The sequence below is a fragment of the Ictalurus furcatus genome, chromosome 12 (genome assembly GCF_023375685.1).
Source record: "Ictalurus furcatus strain D&B chromosome 12, Billie_1.0, whole genome shotgun sequence".
NCBI lineage: Eukaryota > Metazoa > Chordata > Actinopteri > Siluriformes > Ictaluridae > Ictalurus > Ictalurus furcatus.
In genome coordinates this window covers 17,004,380-17,026,735 of record NC_071266.1, presented here as the reverse complement: position 1 = coordinate 17,026,735, position 22,356 = coordinate 17,004,380, and the positions used below count along the sequence as shown (strand labels likewise).

The 22,356-nt window shown below is 41.0% G+C and overlaps 1 protein-coding gene across 1 annotated transcript in view; it reads right to left on the bottom strand.

Annotated features, from left to right (window-relative positions):
- Window positions 1-22,356, bottom strand: part of grb10a (growth factor receptor-bound protein 10a) — a 61,540-nt gene that overhangs the window by 27,223 nt on the left and 11,961 nt on the right. The window contains exons 2-5 of the mRNA XM_053637349.1: window positions 19,222-19,314; window positions 16,656-16,743; window positions 9,783-10,026; window positions 6,424-6,559 (exon numbers count right to left, since the gene is read on the bottom strand). Coding sequence (XP_053493324.1) covers window positions 6,424-6,559; window positions 9,783-10,026; window positions 16,656-16,743; window positions 19,222-19,272 — 519 coding nt within the window. The 5' untranslated portion in view covers window positions 19,273-19,314. The remainder of the gene's footprint in view (window positions 1-6,423; window positions 6,560-9,782; window positions 10,027-16,655; window positions 16,744-19,221; window positions 19,315-22,356) is intronic.

Below are 22,356 nucleotides of genomic sequence, written 5' to 3'. Positions count from 1 at the left end.
CTGCTGGCCTTGAGATATCCATTTCACCATCTGCCTTCTGCATGGTATTCTTTAGCAGACTTTAAAATGAGCACAGAAATTGTTGCAGCACTGTGCTCAAAGACAGAGAGACAGCCAGATGCAACTCTAAAATTACTGGCACCCTTACAGAGAATGGGGAGAAACTTTTATGTAAAATAAATATTACACACATTGATTTTCACACAAATAATTGGGGACACTACTTACCTAGTGACGTTGACAAAAAAGAAAGAAAGAAAGAAAGAAAGAAAGAAAGAAAGAAAGAAAGAAAAAGAAAATAAGAAAGACGTAAAACATTAATTAGAGAATTTTTATAATTCTGTTGTGGCCTTTGACCATATACTGCTTCTCAGAGGTTGGGGTGAGTTTTCTCTATGATGATGCACACATTTAAAATTCTTTTGTCATCCATCATTGTGGAAAGCCAAACAGAGACAAATAGCTGGTGCTTTGCCCAAGTCAGGTCATAGCTAGAAAAATACACCATTCTGCCATAACATTAAAACCACTGACAGGTGAAGTGAATCACATTGATTATCTCGTTACAATGGCACCTGTCAAGGGGTGGGATATATTAGGCAGCAAGTGAACAGTCAGTTCTCAAGTTTGATGTGTTGGAAGGAGGAACAGTGGCGAAGTGTAAGGATCTGAGCGACTTTTGTGATGGCTAGACAACTGGGTTAGAGCATCTCCAAAACAACAGGGGGTCTTGTGGGGTGTTGCCAGTATGCAGTGATTAGTACCTACCAAAAGTGGTCCAAGGAAGGACAACCGGTGAACCGGCGACAGGGTCATGGGCTCCCGAGGCTCATTGATAATCAGATAAATCAGAAAATACAATTAAGCACAATCAGGGCCATAACAAAAAAAGTTTTAAAAGTCTGGACCAGCTGACCTGGAGTATTGCCAAGCCCAATGAGGAGGAAGTTGAGTGACGTGAAGAAGACCCTAAAGATAATGGCTTCCACTTTGCACATTTGAATGAATTCTTGTGGTTCCCAAGTATCAAAACAAGCTTCATGACAACAAGCTGTTTAAAGGAAGCAAACCAACAAAATGCAGCACATGAATTTTATTACGTGACAACAGACCTACAGTTTGAATCAATGACTGTATATAAGGATGGACGTAGTAACAAGGAAGTCAAAATATCTCTGAGGCCCTCTAGTGGCTGGTTGCAGTACCATTTTTAACTCCACCCATTCCCATGTTGGTGAACAGGGAAGTGACATTTGACATTTTAAAATGACATTTTAAGTTACATCTCCAAAAATTTATTTTGGGAATAGTGTTCTGTTGTGTTTACAAGTTCAGCTGACCTTAGATATTTTTCTTTACGATAAATGAGTTTCATAGGAGTTATCTGATGATAAATAAAAGTGTGTGGTTAATGAGGTGATTGACAAGACAATCAAGTCTGAATGCAACACAATCCTTAAGCTCTTGACAATTCTTGTCTTGTTCTTGTTCTGCTGTAAACTGTTCTAACAGACACTCATGATGATTTTGATGTCTATGCGAGAGTGTTGCACTGATATTATAACTAGCTAACCAGCGTGAGTGAACAAAGTGACGGCACAAACCAAGGCAGCTAACTCTAGCTAAATTTCATAACAAATTATTGGCCATATGACCTTCGCTAACACTCCAAGAAGCTGGGTAAGGTTAGTCAGTCACTCCTTTTTACACAAACTGCACCAACAGAATGAATATAAAAGGGCACTTCTCCATGGGATGTTTTGAGTGTAAATGCTGTTTACAAGTATATTTTCACTTAGTACCTTATATTTGCTACTTTTATCTTTCCCTGACAATGGTGAAATAAATATACTTGCAAAAATGATACAGCTACAGTTTTACATATTAATTAATACTGCTGTCACTTGCCACTTTGAGTTGGCCGATGCACCATCTTAAGTTGCACTTCAACAACGCATGCTCCTGACATGAACAAGTGCCGTCCGTGCCAATCACCAATATGGCCAGGTAAGAGGAGAGACTGTCCGACCCGCTGTATCTACTGCACATGCTCTGGATCCAAGGTCTCTACTGATTGGACTCTGGTTGATGACTTTCTTCCCAGAAAAAGCTTCAAAACTGCAAAATGAGAGTAAATGGTACCATGTTGTCCACACATATATACACCATTCAGCCATAACATTAAAACCACTGAGAGGTGAAGTGAATAACATTATCTCATCACAGTGGCACCTGTCAAGGGGTGGGATATATTAGGCAGCAAGTGAACAGTCCGTTCTCAAAGTTTATGTGTTAGAAGCAGGAAAAATGGGCAAGCATATGGATCTGAGTAACTTTGACTAGGGCCAAATTGTGATGGCTAGACAACTGGCTCATTGATGCGTGTGGGGAGCGAAGGCTAGCCCATCTGGACCGATCCCACAGAAGAGCTACTGTAGCACAAATTACTGAAAATGTTAATGCTGGCTATGATAGAAAGGTGTCAGAACACACAGTGCATCACAGCTTGCTGTGTATGGTGCTGCATAGCTGCAGACCGGTCAGAGTGCCCATGCTGACTCCTGTCCACTGCCGAAAGCTCCTAAAATGGGTACAAAAGCATTAGGCAAGCAGCTGGATGTTACATGGACACATATCACCTACTGTACCTAAACGTTGTTGCAGACCAGGCAAAAGTATTCCATAAAGGCAGTGGTCACTTTCAACAGGATAAGGCAAACGGTTTGAGGAACATGACAAAGCGTTCAAGGTGTTGACTCGGCCTTCAAATTCCCGATATCTCAATCCGATCGAGTATCTGTGGGATGTGCTGGACAAACAAGTCTGATCCATGGAGGCCCCACCTCGCAACTTACAGGACCCCACCCAGAAATTACAGAACACCTTCAGAGGTCTTGTGGAGTCCATGCCTCGACTGGTCAGAGCTGTTTTGGCAGCACAAGGGGGACCTACACGGTATTAGGCAGGTGGTTTTAATGTTATGGCTGATTGGTGTACAGACATTGATTTGAATCATGTGTAGTGGTCGAATGCAAGCAGATTCAAACAATTTCATCAGGAAAACTTGACCTTTAACATGCATCCAAATCAACAAAGTAGTGGCTGCAAGAATATAATATTAACTTTGTGGTTAAAATAAATAAATAAATAAATAAAGGCTCTAATTAAGAAAGAAAACTTATGTTGAAAAAAATATTGCTTAAAATAAAATATACAGTGTTATGTTATTCATTTTATACTGTTATATAAATTTTTGCTCCTAATTCTGCTATAGATAAGTAGATAGATAGCTACATAGTAGTTAGATTCTGGTGTTCTAACTCATACAGACAGACAGACAGATAGATAGATAGATAGATTTTCCAGTTATACAGTGCACTTTTCTGTATCATTTCCTTTATTTTAATGTGCCAATGCATATTAGCTATACAGTTGCAATCAAAATAATTCAACCCCAATTACAAATCAGGTTTATTGTCAAAATTTACAGACTTTCAGCTGTTTGCAATGAACAAATCAAACAAAAGCAATTGAAGTAGTTCAACACAATGAATGCTTCAAATGGTTTCCCTAAATTCAACTGAAAATGCAACTTATAATGATTTCTCCAGTTTCAAAATTATTCAACCCCTTCATGGCAAGCATCTTTAGTACTTAGTAGAGCACCCTTTTGCTGTTATGACCTGCTGCAAATGAGATTCATAGCTTCTGGCAGCGTTCCTGAGGCATCTTAGCCTATTCCTCATGAGCAATGGCCTCCAGTTCAGTAATATTCTTGGGTTTGCGTGCTGCAACCGCCTTCTTCAAATCCCACCAGAGATTTTCTAGGGGGTTCAAGTCAGGTGACTGTGATGGCCCTGTAGAATCTTCCAGGACTTCTTCTGCAACCAAACCTTGGTGGAATTTGAGGTATGCTTGGGATGCTTCAGCTTCCTCACAGACTGCATGACGTTTTCTCCTAGGATTTCCTGACACTTCAGTGAATCCATCTTGCCTTCCACACGTTGCAGGTTTCTAGTGCCAGAGGATGCAAAGCAGCCCCAGAGCATCACCGAGCCACCACCATGCTTGAATGTGTGACATGCACAAGAGTGTTCTTTCTTCATACTTCTTCCTCCAGACATACTTGTGATCCATTGTGCCAAAACATTCACTCCACAGAACAGAATCCCAAAACATTTGTGGCTTATTTATGATTTTGAGCCGACCTTTCTTGTGCTTTTGGGTCAGTAGTGGTGTACGTCTTGGAGTTCTGGAATGGAAACCTTCTGCATTTAGTACGCGCCTTACTGTGCTCACTGAAATCTCAGTGCCTTTTGCCACAAAGTCTTGCTGCAGGTCTTTTATAGTCACTTGAGGGTTTTTCACAACTTGCCTTCTCAGAAATCTGGTTGCAGCCATTGGTAGCTTAATCTTTCTGCCCCGTCCAGGTATTCATAGATTTTCTACCCCTAGCCAGTTCAGGTACTTCATGTGCTCCAGCTCAAGCACACCTGGTGCAAATAATGAAGCCCTTGATTAGTTGCATCAGGTGTGCTTGAGACAACACCTGTTTTGCATATTTGTGCTGTTGTGAGGGATTCTATTCAGGGGGTTGAATAATTTTAAAACTGGAAAAATCATTATAAGTTGCCTTTTCAGTTGAATTTGGGGAAACCACTTGAAGCATTCGTTGTGTTGAACTATTTCAATTGCTTTTGTTTGATTTGTTCATTGCAAACAGGTGAAAGTCTATAAATTTTGACAATAAACCAGATTTGCAATGGGGATTGGATCATTTTGATTTTGAACTGTAGCAGACCATCAATGCTTCATCTTTGTAGTATGTTTCATGCCATTCATTTATTATCTGACTCTGCTGCATTCTCCCCAAAAAAGTTGGAGAAACAAAAAGACCTCCAATCTAATACTGACTGCTTCAATTATTTATCAGACTCACGTAATCCATGTTATCTGAAACAATATTCATTTGCATCAGTGCATTCCTACAATGAACACTTGTTCTCTGATAAAAATAGGTCTCTCCTTTGAACATGCTATGTGATTACACTGAATGTAATTCTCACAATGTTTGGTCAGAGGTCAGCAATCTTTGCCCAGACCATCACCCAGACTCTTTCTAAATGTTTTGAACACTGATATGTTAAGAAACAAGCTGCCACTTAAGTGCTTCCTATGTACATGCCAACAAGCATAAAGTACAAAGTCAGTATAAAGTCTTCTTTTATTATTATGAAGAGGATGTGTGTAGTGTACTGTGGGGTAAAAAAAACAGATAGAGCAGCAAGGAGGAAGGAAAGGTTAAGATGGTTGGCAGGGATGTGGAGGCTCGCACAAAACAAGCACGACACATAGGCGTGTGAAAGGAAAACGACTCGCATCTCTTAAGGAAGTGCCTCCGCTCAAAGGATACTAAGGAAAGATATGTAGGAGGCTGAAGGCCAAAAGGAGACGGACATGTATTTGCACAGGATCTTGGCCCATAACTCACACATGCTGCAATGTTCTTGTGCACTTAGTTACGCAACATGAGCACACGTAATCTCAAGTGGTTTTGCGTGCTCTTTATCTTGCTTTAGAGAGAAAGCATTTTGTATCTGCATGAGTCTATGGAGAAGAATGCTCATAAATGATAGATGGACAAATTGTTTAAAGAAGCCATACATTGAACCTCTGTGACGGTCACCGAGCCAAACCTGCGAGCCAAAAGCAGCACACTCTGTAAATACTCTAAATGCAGGGATCTGGTCCACTAAGTGCTTCTGAAAGATATAAAGTGTTTAGGAGCCAAGTTCTTGCATGCAAACAGACAAACACATATTTGTCTTACTATCCTTCTGAGGACTTTCCATTGACAATATTAATGCAGATCATTAATGCCTTCACCTATACCTAAACCTCAGTAACCAGTAACAAAAAAGGAAATGTTTTGTTTGTTTTAGTTTAGATTTTTTTTTCTTTCATTTTTATAAAAGCTGCAGGTTTTTTATTATTTTTTTTAAAGGCTATTTTTTCTTCGTGGGGATCCTCCAAATGTCCTTACAATTTCAAAACTGTCAAATATTCCTATCCTCATGGGGGCATTTGTTCTTTACCAAGATATAAAAACATGCCCAGACACACATTCACTATTTATTTTGCCACTTCTCTTGGCAAGGAGTTATGTGAAACAAAGTGTGTGAGACAATCACTTTTTTTTTGTTTTGTTTTTCACACACACACACACACACACACACACACACACACACACACACACACAACATGACATGCACACAAAATTCAGACAATCCCTCTTATTACCACAGGTGCATATGTGTGACAATGAGGGGAGAAATACAACCATCAGAAATGTTGTTCACAGTAAACGCTTATGTGAAAAAGCAAAGAGGTGTGTGTGTGTGTGGGTGTGGGTGAGACTCTTACGTGCACATCTGATGGCTGTGGCATTGAACCAGAGCTGAGTATTGGGGAACCTGCTGGGCTGCATAGCTCAGGGAAAGGGTTGGGGATTGCTGGCAGAGATGCAGGGCGAACGTGCTGCTCCTCTTGCTGTAGCCTCCTACACGAGGCCACACACACACACACACACACACACACACACACACACACACACAATTCAAACCCATTCATTTAGTTTATTCATTTCAGTTTGGTATTCCACTACAATCTATTCAAATTGCCTGTTTCATGTGAGACAGGAACTTAGAGTTGTGTTTTTGTTTTGTTTTGTTTTTTTGTAAATAGGAAATGGCATTTTCAGACTCTCTCTAATACAAACTGAATATATGAATGAAACTGGAAATGTAGTTCAACAGCTCTCCATCCTCAAGCGCAGCAAAAAGCATGCGTGTAGGTTCAAGCACTCATGTGGTGTCACGTGGAGTTTTATAAACATAGATCTGCATTTGTTTATTTAGATCAGAAATGCCGGGAATAAACACAGGCCCTGTAAAGCTCTGGCACTGCTAAAAACCTACCAAAAATCAGGGCAGAGCCGTACAAAGAAATGAAGTCTGGAGTTCAATGAGAAGTCAGAGAGAGAGGTGTGAGCAAGAGTGTGTGTGCATGTGTGTGTGTGTGTGTGTGTGTGTATGTGTGTGTGTTTGCGTGTGTGAGTCAGAAACCTCTGAGTGAACTCATCATGATGTGTGTGGGGGTGTAACACCCTGCTGCCAGAGTGAGTGAAAAAGACACCAGGGAGAGAAAGAGAAGAGAAATGTGATTTGCAGAACAAGGACAGAGAAAGAGGGAGGAAGCAAGACATAGAGTTCAAACAACCATAGACATAAACATGCACAGCTTATAACCGACTCCAAAAAGCTGGAAAAAAAAAAACCTCAACAATACACACACTCATTAGCAATCTGAGTTTAATTTCAGCTCCATTAGTCAAATATATATGACAATGCGTTCAATTCTTTGTCTTTCCTTTGTTCGTGCGTCACTATCCATTTACGCAAGAAGAAGATAAGAGAGATAGAGATCACAAAAATAGAGATTTATTTTACTTGTGGAGATATGTATAACCATCAGAAATGGCTGCTAGCTGAAAATAAGGTGAGAAATGAATAACGTGTGTGAACGGTTATGCGGTTATTCTTGACATTCCTAGTTACCTGAAGAACAGCTTCAAGTCTTCTGTTTTTCCTTACATCTCACACTAAACCATGAGCATCACGGTCATTGAATATGTGCTTTCGATCCACCATTTCCAACCCTATTCACTGATGTCTTTCCAATGCGGATGTCACTTTAGTCACTGTTCCTAATGAAACGCAGCCAGCTGAGCAGTGTTTGTGATTGAAGCTTCTGCCATCTGTGCCCCAAATAATGAAACCTCTCTCAAAATCATTTAGATCCAAAACTGGGCCTGCTCAGCATTTTACACGTGTCACCAAGCATGGTAGGATATTAATTGCATTATTGTATCATGCAGGACACCTGTCTCCATTTTTCCAGTCGGATTTTTCATTTAATTGTCATTGTGAGTATACAGTCTGGTCCATAAGTATTTGGACAGTGACACAATTTTCATAATTTTCCCCTCTGTACACCAACACAATGGATTTGAAATGAAGCAATCAAGATGTGGTTGAAGTGTAGACTTTCAGTTTTAATTCAAAGGTTTAAACAAAAATATTGCATTAACCATTTAGGAATTACAGTAATCTTTTACAGAGTCCCTCCATTTTCACAGACTCAAAAGTAATTGGACAATTGACTGGTTTCATAGCCAGGTGTGACCCTGTCCAGGGTGTACCCCGCCCTGTGCCTGATGTTCCCTGGGATAGGCTCCAGGTTCCCCCGCGACCCTGAAGAAGGAGTAAGCGGTAGAAGATGGGTGGATGGATGGATAGCCAGGTGTGGCCTGTTTCCTCGTCATTTCATGACAAATTAAGGAGATTAAATGTTTGATTCCATTTGTTGAATTTTCATTTGGTGGCTGCTCATGGGAACTCTCAATATGTGGTCCAAAGAGTTATCGAGGCAAGTGAAGGAGGCCAGCATTAGACTGAAAAAACAAAACTATCAGAGAGATAGGAGAAAGAGTGGCCAAATCTACAATTTGGTACATTCTTAAAAAAGAAGGAATGCACTGGCGAGCTCAGCAACAACAAAAGGCCTGAAAGACCACGGAAGACCATCAAAGTGAATGAGTGCAGAATTTTTTTTCCTTGTTGAAGAAAAACACCTTCACAGCATCTAGCTAAACCAAGAACACTCTGAAGGAGGTAGACGTATCATTGTCAGAGTTTACAATCAAGAAATGCCTTCATGAATGTAAATACACAGTTTACCTCAAGATGCAAACCACTGGTAACTCTCAAGAACAGAAAGGCCAGATTAGACTTTGTAAGTAAAAAAAAACTCTTAACAAAACAAAAAAAGTCTTCATTGTTCTGATGAAAGATTAACTTGTTCCAGAATGATGGGAAGAGAAGGGTATGGAGAAGAAAAGGAAGCGCTCATGAGCCAAAACAAACCACATCATCTGTCAAACATGTGGAGGAAGTGTTATGGTTTGGGCATGTATGGCTGCCAATGGAGCTGGCTCACTGGTGTTTATTGATGGTGTAGCTGCTGATAGAAGTAGCAGGATGAATTCTGAATTGTATAAAACCATAAGTTCTGCTCAGATTCAGTCAAATGCTGCAAAACTGATAGGACAGCGCTTCACAGTACAGATGGATAATGACGCAAAATATCCAGTGAAAGCAACCCAAGGGCTTCTTAAGGCAAACAAATAAATTTTTTTAAATGTCCAATGACCTCATCCCAATTGAGCATGCTTTTCACTTACTGAAGAGTGGCTGCAGTAAAGGCCAGGAAAAGCATCTCAAGCATGGAAACTCAACATTTGGTGATGTATATGGGTTCCAGATTTCAGGAAGGCATTAACTGCAAAGGATTTGCATCCAAGTAGTAAAAATAATCCTAATAGTTATGATTATGTTAGTTTGTCCAATTACTTTTGAGCCTGTGAAAAAGGAGGGACTCTGTACAAAATTGCAGTAATTCCTAAAGGGTTAATGCAATATTGCAGTTAATTAATTCAAAGGGTTAAACCCTTTGAATTAAAGCTGAAAGTCTACACATCGATCGCATCTTGATTACTTCATTTCAAATCCATTGTGGTGGTGTACAGAGGCAAAATTACAAAAAAATATTTGTAAAATTAGATTATAATTATGTATAATTGTCAGCCTTAAATTCACACTGGAAATATGTGGAGCCAGAGGTATGCGTGTATAAAAAGAGAAGTGTGAATCAGTGCATGTTACCTAACAGCCAGTATGTGGACAGGCTGGGAGCGACAGGCTTTCTGTGCAGCTGAGTGAGTAGCCCTCGCTTGGCTATTTGACGCATATGGAGGCAAAGCAATCCTGTTAATCTTGGCACCAGTGCCTTGGCCATTGTGCAGAAGAGGGATGGTGTCAGACTGCTGGGTCTTAAAAGAGTAAAGGCCCTCATAGGGCGACAGGGAAGTCATGTCATTCACCAAAGCTTCTAGATCGACATCATCATCTGGATGGAGAGAAGAAAAGTAAAAAAGAGAGATAGAAGATAATGCGTAAATCACATTCACACTGGGATACTTGGTCGTCAAAAAGTCAACATCAAAACTCACTCGTACCTGAACACCTATCTGTCCCACGTTAAAATACCAACACAACAGTAACTCCACAGATTAGCAATGCAAAAGGATGCCTAGAATTGGAAGCTAACTCTCTGAGAAGATTGAAAAAAGTCTATAGAAATCTAGCACTAGGTGTCAGCAAGTGATCAAATAATGCAATAAAGGATGAGACTATGGTCAAGAGACCAAGACCAAAAGAATTTTCATTTATCTAATGAATAAGTGAATTTACTTTTAGTGAAAAAACTTCTAAGACCAAGAGTAGAAACACTGTGTTTCCCAAACCTAGGTTATTAATATCCCCCAGGATATTTTACCCCATTTTGGTATAAAAAAAATTAAATGTTACTGCCAACTTTGCAGTTTTTGAGCAGTTTTTTAAATTCCTTTTATTGCTTATTAAGGCCATGATTTCTCACTAATATTTATGACTGTGATATTTACAATTTCACCAAGACTATATAGGCCTGTATGATTTCCACGTGCATCATCAGCAGCTCTGCCTCTGCTCCGTGATCACTGGAATAGATTAAGGGGCTGTTTACATGCCAACGTTCTTGACTGAAAACTTAAAACTTTTTATGCGGTTTGAAGACAGAAAAATTCATTTCCACAATGAAAAAAACTTTTACGCGTATTTCATGTACATTACATTACATTAGGGATGTCTCAGCATTTATTAACCAAGAAAAATAAGCCAAATCTGTGCTTGACACGCGTGAGTTTTCACAATTCCTTATGGCAATGAATAATTTTCCCAGTCTAACTATGGAGATTCTAAGTAACTGGAGACAGAACTTTTTTTTGACTCCACATAGATAATAAACCATTGAAATTGTGTGAGAAATGTAAATGTTATTATGCTTTTTATCCAGAAAAACCACAGCTCTGCCATTTACTTGTATTTGTTTATAGGGCAGTCTTGCCCGGATCAACATGGCGGTGTCACGATTTCCCCTTTAAGCAGCGTGCTGCGGAGCATGTGAGCGCGCTGCCGAGCATGGTGCGCGAGCAACTGCTTTTTCGTTGTTTACAATCGTGACATTTGGACACGTGCATTTGTTATGTTTGTTATGTCTCCTCCCTGTTCTGTCATTGGCTATTGTTTCACGTGTGTCTGAATTGCCCTTAGCCGTCAGCCATTACGAGGCTGATTATGTTTGTATATATACCGCGCGCCTCCCAGCACACGGCGCGGAATATTAGATTCGATTCGATTCCTTACGATAGATAGTCACAGTCAGTCATAGTCATAGTTCATGTCAGGTTTCATGTTTAGATTCGTTTGTTTAGTTCACGCTGGTTTCTCCGCTCCCAGTTCATAGTCATAGCTTATATTTCATGTTTTGTATCTCGACCCTGTTTTCCCGTGACCACGACATAGTTTCCTGCCTTGCCCCATTTATGCCTGTCTGCCGATCACCTGACCTCTTGCATGTTTTGGATTACGTTTTTGGATCACGTTCTGGATTTACCTGCCTGTGTCTCTCTTAAATAAAACTGTTCCTACTGCACTTGCATCCGTCATATCTCCATTACGTCACGATACGTGACAGAATATTCCGCCTAAACATGGATGCGGTTCGGGAGTCCGGAGGCGAGGGTCAAACTAGAACAATTTGGGGGGGGGGGGGGGGTAAGTCTGGCAGGCAAACCTGCCCTGCCGTTTACCACCCACTACTACAGGCAAACTCATGCAGAGCTACAGCCTGAGACCTGCGAGGAGGTCTCAACTCCGGAGCTCCAGCCTGAGGTTAACCTGGCGACCTCAGAGCTCGAACCTGAGACCCACGAGGTGGGCTCACCTGCCGACCTCCAGCTAGAGGTCAACAGGGAGGCCCCAGCATCAGAGCCCCAGGCGGAGGTTAACCTGGCGACCTCAGAGCTCGAACCTGAGACCCACGAGGTGGGCTCACCTGCCGAGCTCCAGCTAGAGGTCAACAGGGAGGCCCCAGCACCAGAGCTCCAGCCTGATGTTCAGGTGGGGGTCTCAGCTCCACAGATCCACTGTAAAGGCCAGTTACTGTCCCAAGTGTCTGTTAACATGGACAACCAAGCCCTGCTCAGGCCCAAGTCTGCTGACATGGCCGACCAAGTTCTGCTCAAGCCCAAGTCTGCTGACACGGCCGACCAAGTTCTGCTCAAGCCCAAGTCTACTGACACGGCCGACCAAGTTCTGCTCAAGCCCAAGTCTACTGACACGGCCGACCAAGTTCTGCTCAAGCCCAAGTCTACTGACACGGCCGACCAAGTTCTGCTCAAGCCCAAGTCTACTGACACGGCCGACCAAGTTCTGCTCAAGCTCAAGTCTACTGACACGGCCGACCAAGTTCTGCTCAAGCCCAAGTCTACTGACACGGCCGACCAAGTTCTGCTCAAGCCCAAGTCTACTGATACAGCCGACCAAGTTCTGCTCACACCTGAGTTTGCTGAAACAAACAACCAAGCTCTGCTCATGTTCACGTCTGATGACCTGACCAACCAAGTTACGCTCACGCCAGAGTCAGAAAAAACGTTCGACCAAGTTCTACTCACGCCCAAGTTTGCTGAAACAGACAACCAAGCTCTACTCATGGCTACGTTTGCTAACCTGTCCAACCAAGTTATGCTCACACCCGAATCCACTGACACAGCCTACAAAGTTCAGCCTGCAGGCTCCAGTGAGAACATCGCTCTGCTTTCCTGTTCCACCGAGGACGTCGCTCTGCTTTCCTGTTCCGCCGAGGGTGTCGCTCTGCTTTCCTGTTCCGCTGAGGATGTCATTATGCTTTCCTGCACCCTCGAGGACGCCCCTCTGCTTTCCTGCAACGCCGAGGACGTCGCTCTGCTTTCCTGGTCTGCTGTGAACGTCGCTCTGCTTTCCTGCACTGCGGAGCACGTCGCTCTGCTTTCCTGCACCACCGAGGACGTCCCTCTGCTTTCCTGCAACGCCAAGGACGTCGCTCTGCTTTCCTGCTCTGCTATGAACGTCACTCTGCTTTCCTGCACTGTGGAGCACGTCTCTCTGCTTTCCTGCTCCACCGAGGACGTCACTCAGCTTTCCTGTTCTGCTGAGGACGTCGCTCTGCTTTCCTGTTCCGCTGAGGACATCACTCTGCTTTCCTGCTCTGCCGTGAACGTCGCTCTGCTTTTTTGTTGCGCTAAGAATGATGTGCGATCTCCTGGTTCTGCTTGGGACATTTTGCCCAGGGGGCCGGGGCCACCAATGGAGATGGATGTTTCATGGGGGGGGGTGGGGGGGGGGGGTGTTGGGGGGTTCTGTCACGATTTCCCCTTTAAGCAGCGTGCTGCGGAGCATGTGAGCGCGCTGCCGAGCATGGTGTGCGAGCACCTGCTTTTTCGTTGTTGACAATCATGACATTTGGACACGTGCATTTGTTATGTTTGTTATGTCTCCTCCCTGTTCTGTCATTGGCTGTTGTTTCACGTGTGTCTGAATTGCCCTCAGCCGTCAGCCATTACGAGGCTGATTATGTTTGTATATATACCACGCACCTCCCAGATGTTTAGATTCGTTTGTTTAGTTCACACTGGTTTCTCCGCTCCCAGTTCATAGTCATAGCTTATATTTCATGTTTTGTATCTCAACCCTGTTTTCCTGTGACCACGACATAGTTTCCTGCCTTGCCTCGTTTATGCCTGTTTGCCGATCGCCTGACCTCTTGCATGTTTTGGATTACGTTTTTGGATCACGTTTTGGATTTACCTGCCTGTGTCTCTCTTAAATAAAACTGTTCCTACTGCACTTGCATCCGTCATATCTCCGTTACGTCACGACACGTGACAGGCGGACACGTTAACGAGAATGATTATGTGCGCAGGCCCGTGGTGTTTCTTTATAAACTGACATCACCATCTACTGTATTTCTTTTTTTTTTTTACATACACTACTAGGTTTAAATTTTATTGTGGCAGTTGTATATGGTGTTTTCCAATCAAAAAAGCTTTATTGTACTGTCTGTATTTTCTCTGTACCAATGTTACTGTGGAGAGGTGTGAATTGTTTGCACAGCAGAGGGCTCACACCCCTCAACTTTCCCATCATCCTGCTCACCAGCAGCTAAACACAGAGTCACAATACTCTACACACAGAAACCCAACAGTGTCCTGACTGGCAATAAAATTATTCATTTGTTTTATACCTATTGAAAATATCTGATAAGTCGCTAGTGTAGTGCAAGAAAGGATTAAAACAAAGAAAGTAAAATGTTCAATATCTTGAATGTTTATTATACAATATTTCTAGGTCCCTTGATTTTGCTTGAGTTTTATTCATTCCATTAAAGTACGTATTCAGATGACACTACGATGGATTTGATATAACATGAATCAAGTTGTTTTCCAAACTAGTAGAGTTCATGCCATCTCAAATACGCATTATAGCAAAAGTGGGAAATACTAAATTCTAAGAAATTCTGAAATTCATGTACATATTTATAAACTTACTAAAAGTTATAACTAACTAAATTAATTTATCAACTTATTAAATGCTCTAATTTGAATTAAAAAAGAATGCAAAATAGAAGCATTTTCACTTGTGGTATCAGACTTTTGGACCCCACTGTATATAACTTAACCATACACATTTGCACACTATTAGATACAATATATATATGGAACACAGCCTATAGTGCCACTATAACACACAAACCCTTTTGGGATTGGAGGAAGGGCCTGGCAAAGCTATACAGTGACCTCCACTAATATTGGCACCCTTGGTAAATATGAGCAAAGAAGGCTGTGAAAAATTGTCTTTATTTTTTAACATTTTGATATTTTGTTAAAAAAATTCACAAAAATACTCTGCTGTCATGGATATCAAACAATTGCAAACACAACACAGGTTTATCAAAATAATATATTTGTTAAATATAGATGCAAAAATGATTGGCACTCCTATGAATTCATATGAGAAAAATATATTTGAAGTATATTCCTATTGATATTAAAAAAAATTTAGTACACCTGGGTAACTAGGAACTGGAAAATGTTCAACCATGACTTCCTGTTTCACAGGGGTATAAATATGACACATAGGCCAAATTCCCTTCATAACAATGGGTAAGACCAAGGAATATAGCTGTGATGTGCAGCAAAAGGTTGTTGAGCTTCACAAAATGGGAAGTGACTATAAAGAAATTGCAAAAGCACTGAAAATGTCCATTTCCACCATCAGGGCAATAATTAAGAAGTTCCAGTCAACTGGAAATGTTATGAATCAACCTGGAATTGGACGTTTGTCAATATTGTCTGTTGGTTCGAGTGGCTAAAAAAATCTCCAAGGATCACAGCTGGAGAATTGCAGAAGTGTCTTGGGGTCAGAAAGTCTCCAAAACTACAATCTGAAGTCACCTACATCATCACAAGTTGGTTGGAAGGGTTTCAAGAAAAAAGCCTCTACTCTCATCCAAAAACATACTCAAGAGTCTTCAGTTTGCCAGAGGTGGTTTTAGCGCACACAGAGAGGTAGCCATATGGAAAAGTACCTCATGCCCACAGTTAAATATGGTGGTGGCTCTTTAATGTTTTGTGGCTATTTTTCTGCCAGAGGACCTACATATTTTGTTAGTATACATGGCATCATGGAATCTATCAAATATCAACAGATATTAAATGAAAACCTGACTGCCTCTGCCAGAAAGCTTAAAATGAGCCGTGGCTGGATCTTCCAGCAGGACAATGATCCAAAACATACATAAAAATCAACACAAAAACAGTTTACTGACCACAAAATCAAGGTCCTGCCATGGCCAACCCAGTCCCCTGACTTCAAACCCATACAAAACCTGTGGAGTGAACTGAAGAGGAGAGTCCACCACCGTGGACCTCGAAATTTGAAGGATCTGGAGAGATTCTGTATGGAGGAATGGTCTCAGATCCCTTTCCATGTATTCTCCAACCTCATCAGGCATTATAGGAGAAGACTCAGAGCTGTTATCTTGGCAAAGGGAGGCAGCACAAAGTATTGACTAAAAGGGTGCCAATAACTGTTGCACACCTATATTTAACAAAGATATTTTTTGATAAACCTGTGTTCTGTTTGCAATTGTTTGATATCCATAAGAGCAGAGTACTTTTGTGCATTTTTTTTTAAACAAAAGATCAAAAGGTTCAACAATAAAGACAAAGCCTTCTTTCCTCATATTTACCAAGGGTGCCAATATTAGTACAGGGCACTGTACATGGTTTAACTGCACAGGAAACTTGCACAGCAATACAGAAATACCGATCCCTCCTCACACATGCATAAGCGCGCGCTCTCTCTCTCTCTCTCTCTCTCTCTCTCTCTCACACACACACACACACACACACACACACACACACACACACACACATCTGAACTCGTTCAACACAAACATGCAATAAATCAAGAGAAACCCATCTTAATACCATACATGCCTGTTTTGCTTCATCTAATGATTTCATCATATAAAGCTTACTGACCTTAAAATGCTGTCGGAAATCAGAGCTATAAGGTAGAATAACATATCTTCAGCAAACGGATAACAGTTCCCACCTGGGTGATTAGAAGAGCTCGGCTTAGACTGCTGCTGGAAGTGAATAAGACTGGCTGATCCACGAGAGGATGTGTGGTCGGCATTGTCCTGAAAATGAAGCGAGTTTAGTTGAGCAGATTGTGCAGTATGCATATGCACACAGATAAACACACACACACACACAGATGTCCTAGAACTGAACGTGCCCTTCTGTTAATCCACTTAACATTTATGACAGCACAGCATATGGACAAACACAACATGCTAGGCTCCTCTGTTCCAGGATTGTCTGTTGTCACTGATATCTTCCAAAGCAGAAAGATCAGAAACCATGCTACATCTACAGCATGACCAAAAAATATTTTCATGCACAGCACTCTATAATTTAAAGTAGCCCTGTGAATCCAACAAAACTGGAGAACATTCAGGAGAAGGAACCAGAAGCAACAAAAAAATATCACACCCCATTTTCAATTTCCAGTTTTCTAGGAAACTCTGGAACATGGAAATTGTTTCCAGGAACTGGTCCTTGTCAGAGGGCTTGTAGTTGCACTCTTCCCTTCTGGCTCCAAGAAAAAAAAGGATGATCTATAAAATTGAGGATATTTACAGCTCTGAGAAAGCATGTCTCAAATTCTCTAATCCCGTTGGAATGTTAACACAGCCTGTGGAACATTAAGGCAGCTCAGTGCAACCATAAAAAACAAGCAACAATAAAGTGTTATGGCTTTTTCGATGCTCGTGTCTGTGCTGAATTTTTTCTGACAAATTTCTCATGTACTTCTAGAAAATCAACTGGAAAAAAAAACTGGGGCAAATTATCTGTAACAGGTTTTGGGAGGAGTGAGCCGAGGAATGGGACGTGTGTGTGCATGGTTCTGTGTGTTAAATTTGGCTGAGGTCCAGCCCTCAGTGCCATTGTGTAAACTTTAAGCCCCCAGCTGATTCTATGGGGCGTTGAGGATGGTGTTTTTCCTAGAAAGAGACCCAGGCTGAGATTACAAAAAGAAAATAGAAAGTAAAATCCTTAAGGGCTTAACCTCTGAACTCCAGCTAGAAAGCGAGGAATGTGCTGAGAAAGCAAAAAATATGCACATGTATATAAGCATAGACACACACACACACACAGGCGTGCACACACAAGGGCAAAGTCTTGTACACAATCACTGATTGCTGTAAAATAAATAAATACATGAGACATTGCTATTGAAAAAGTTACTGTTACTGATGTACACCTTCATCCGGCCCATTAAAACACTAAATGAGTAAACCAAAAATATGAAACATTCACAAGACCAAAAAAAACACAAAAAACACCCTGCTAAAACTGGTAAGTGGGCTTTTACTCTTTGCTGTGTCTCAAATGTTCAGATAACTTATTTAAAGCACACTGTAGCATAGCCAACTGAAACACACACAGCCTCAACAATTCATCTGCTGGAAATCTGAAATGATAACTGTTCACTCAAGCCTTTGACCCTCCACCTTAATCCTATGCTATCTCCACATTTTATTCCACCAATCCACAATCAAAATCCATCACTGGAGAAACCCAACACAGCGTTGAATGTTAATGCAACAGTGCATTGTAAATACCATCATAATGACTACAAAATAACTGCAAATTAAACAAGGCAGCGTACAAGACACTCACAAAATAAAAGTTGTAGCTACAGAGCAAAAAGTGATAGGGAGAATGCGGCAGATAAAAACCCACCAGTGTGTTTGAATACTTGCAGGATATGCTTGGGCTGCATTCCCAGCTCAGGGTGATTCTGGCTCTCAGAAACTGCCTCCCCTGGTCCACAGTTATATAAGAGCGCAGAAACAGGGCAGCCCAAGCCCCTGCTGCACACACACAAGGCCCTGCCATGTTCACAAGCATGTTATACACTCCACTGCTGCAACAAGAGAGCAGAGAAGTGAAAGAGAAAGTGGGGCACGATCAGAAAAGTGCTAGAAGAATCAGAAAAAGGACAGGATGGAGTGTGAGAAGCAGATCATACACATGTCCATGTGGGGTAGGGGATATGACTAACTGCATGAGTGTTACCTCCTATGCAGTATGTTCAACAAGAAGAGTTTACGAGAAAAGCTGTCAAGAAGACAGGAAAAGAGCAATGCACAGTTAGAGGAATTATATCAAGTAAGCAGGGAGATGTGGAGAGGGAGTGAAAGATGCAGAAAGAGTGTGCAACCCTAGTATAAATAGTCTCAGGCGTTACTTTACATGTCAGTGTATCAGCTGTGTAGTGCCATGGCAACACCATGGTGACGACAGGCATGCAGACCAGAGGGGTGTGTGTGTGTGTGTGTGTGTGTGTGTGTGTGTCTGTGTGTGTGTGTGTGTATACCATTGCAACCACAGGCCAAAGACATGTAGTACATAATACAGTGCTTCAGTTGGCTAGCCTACTGTATGCTGAGAAAATATATGGATCTAGTAATTTGAGCAACAGTGCAAAAGTAAACCTAGTTCTGAACTACAAGGAATTTGCGACAGAGAATTTCTATCAGCATAATACATCTCGAGTTTCCCAATACTATGTTTACTCGTCTGTTGTAAAACAGCTAAACAAACTTTACCTGGTATTTCGGGTGGAGCACAAAGTAGTCTGGGCATTCAGCGACCGCCATGCTCTTTCAAGGTTCCACAGCCAACTGGTGCCACACACTCACCTGGTCAGCAGAAAAGATATTGAAGTTTATTTCATGAAGCTAATTTGACATTAATATCCAGAGCTAAATACATTTTAAGCCTAATTGTTTGTTTACAGGGAGGCACAGTAGTGCAACGGGTATTGTTGCTGTCTCAAAGCTCCAAGGTGGGGTGTGATCAGAGCTCAGATTGCTGGAGTTTCTGTGCATGCTCTGCGCAGGGTCCATGTTTGTTTCCTTTGGGTTCTCCTGTTTCCTCATACTTCCCAAAAACATCCACCGGTTTGCTGATTAGCCAAGATAACTTGACCTTCTTGAAATTTTTGAGATATTGAGCTACCAAGAATCTCAAACAGATGCACAGACTGATGGCAAAAAACTTAGAAAGCCAGAAGACGGGCTTTGAGTTCTTGAACATGAATGTGTAAGCGCTAGGGCGGTGACAGTGGCCATGGCAGGTGGTGGAGTCAATGTTTCTTCTTGTGTGGGCACTATGACAAGTACAAAGTACAACGTTTTGTAGACAGGTGTAATTATAATAACAGTTGCAATAATAAATTTGTATTTATGGCCTACCATATAGCGGGAGATTTTACGTTAATACACAAATCATAATCAAATGCCTTATATGGTGTTGTCTGTTAGTTTAGCTTGGCGCGGGTTTGTTTGAGCGTGGCAAAATCCACTCAGGCGAATTCTGGGTTCTGCCACTGTGATGGATCTTGTTACATCGGCGATCTGGGAACATTTTGGATTCGATCCTAACAAGAGAGGTGAACCAATAAATTTGGATGAAACCATACGGTATGCCGGCTTTATGGGAAAAAAATAAATGTTAAACGGGAAAACACTAGCCTCCAAATCTCAAGATCCATCTCCAGGCATGTCACTCAGCCACGTTTTTAAAAAAAATTATTTAATATTTAGATTTTTAACATATTATTTAGGTTACCGTCCTACTGGTATTTCTTTTATTTGTTTTATAGGCTTGTGGTATAATGCACAGAAATTAAGTATTCGTCAGAGAAACGTGCGACTGTGTTTCACTCGCTCTCTTTATTATCCACTCAATCACAACACTGTATCCCACAGCGCCCTCAGGCAGTTTCTCATTGCAACAACATGACACAACAAGGCTGTATTGAGTTGTTTCACTGAAGGAAGTGTTAAAATAAACATGCACATATAGTTACGAAACAGATGTCTGAGCCTAATTTAATTTTTTTATATTTCGGTTTTTATTTCATTTAAGCCTATAAGATTATATATACACTATTATTATATTATATATTATTTATTGATATAAATTATTAATTTTAAGACCCCCCCAACCAAAAAATCAAATTCTCACATGCAGACATGCAGTCTAATAATCTGTTAATATTTGAAGTAATTCCTCAATCAGAATAAACAAACTTTATATACTTTTATGTTTGATCAGTGTAAACTGATTGAGGACAGTCTGAATGAAATTTTAACCCATTCAATTGAAGTGGAGAATCCACTTAATAATCTGATTGTCAGGGTGTCTTATTTAACACAGTTCGATCCCCAGCGCACATGCCTCCACATACCGAAGTGTCCTTGAGCAAGACACTGAACCCCAATTTGCTCCTGATGGCAGGCTAGCACCTTGCATGACAGCTCTGCTGTCATTGGTGTGTGTGTGAATGGGTGAATGAGAAACAGTGTAAAGCACTTTCTAGAACCACAAAGGTTAAAAGGCACTATATAAGTGCAGACCATTTAATTATGCTATGTCAAGTTAATTAGACAATTACAGTGATGCTTTAAAGTTTGTAGAATTATAGAATTTTCTATATACCTGCATAAATATGACCTAAAACACCATCAGATTTTCACACGAGTCTTAAAAGTAGATAAAGAGAACCCAATTAAACAAATGAGACAAAAATGTTCACTTGGTCATTTATTTAATGAGGAAAATGATCCAATATTACATATCTGTGAGTGGCAAAAGTATGTGAACCTCTAGGATTAGCAGTTAATTTGAAGGTGAAATTAGAGGTGTTTTCAATCAATGAGATGACAATCAGGTGTGAGTGAGCACCTGATTGTCCTGAGGGCAATATATCAAAGTCTGATCTTCACAAAACATGTTTGTGGAATTGTATCATGGCACAAACAAAGGAGATTGCTGAGGACCTTAGAAAAAGAGTTGCTGATGCTCATCAGGTTGGAAAAGGTTACAAAATCGGGATGTGACTGTGAGGAAATCTTCCCACTGGTATCACCCGTGGTGATGGTGGGGGTTGTCGTTGTCGTTGGCACGTTCTCCTCTTTTCCCTCTCGCTTTTAAATCGCTTATCAATGCCTGTGCAGCTGTGCACATTTCACTTGTATTTCAAATTAGCAGCAATTGATTGAATGGTGGGTTCATTATTATTCTTAATGAAAAACACAACAACAAAACAGTACAATGACAAACTCGCTTATATTAAATACAGAACTTAATTATTAACAAAACGAATAAGATGGCTTCATTAACAAAACGAATAAGCACGGCATACACCATGCTGTAATATAAAATAAATTAATTTAAAAAGTGAAAATCAGCAAACACTGTGAAATCTGACTCCTGCTGATCTGTGCTGCAACTCTGACGAATGAACTGAACTCATTCGGCTCATGCTGAATTGAGCAGACGGGTTCCGTTTTTAATTGTAGAGTCCGGTCTCTAACTGAACTACAGTGAGGGAAAAAAGTATTTGATCCCCTGCTGATTTTGTACGTTTGCCCACTGACAAAGAAATGATCATTTTATAATTTTAATGGTAGATTTATTTGAACAGTGAGAGACAGAATAACAACAAAAAAATCCAGAAAAACGCATGTCAAAAATGTTATAAATTGATTTGCATTTTAATGAGGGAAATATGTATTTGACCCCTCTGCAAAACATGACTTAGTACTTGGTGGCAAAACCCTTGTTGGCAATCACAGAGGTCAGACGTTTCTTGTAGTTGGCCACCAGGTTTGCACACATCTCAGGAGGGATTTTGTCCCACTCCTCTTTGCAGATCTTCTCCAAGTCATTAAGGT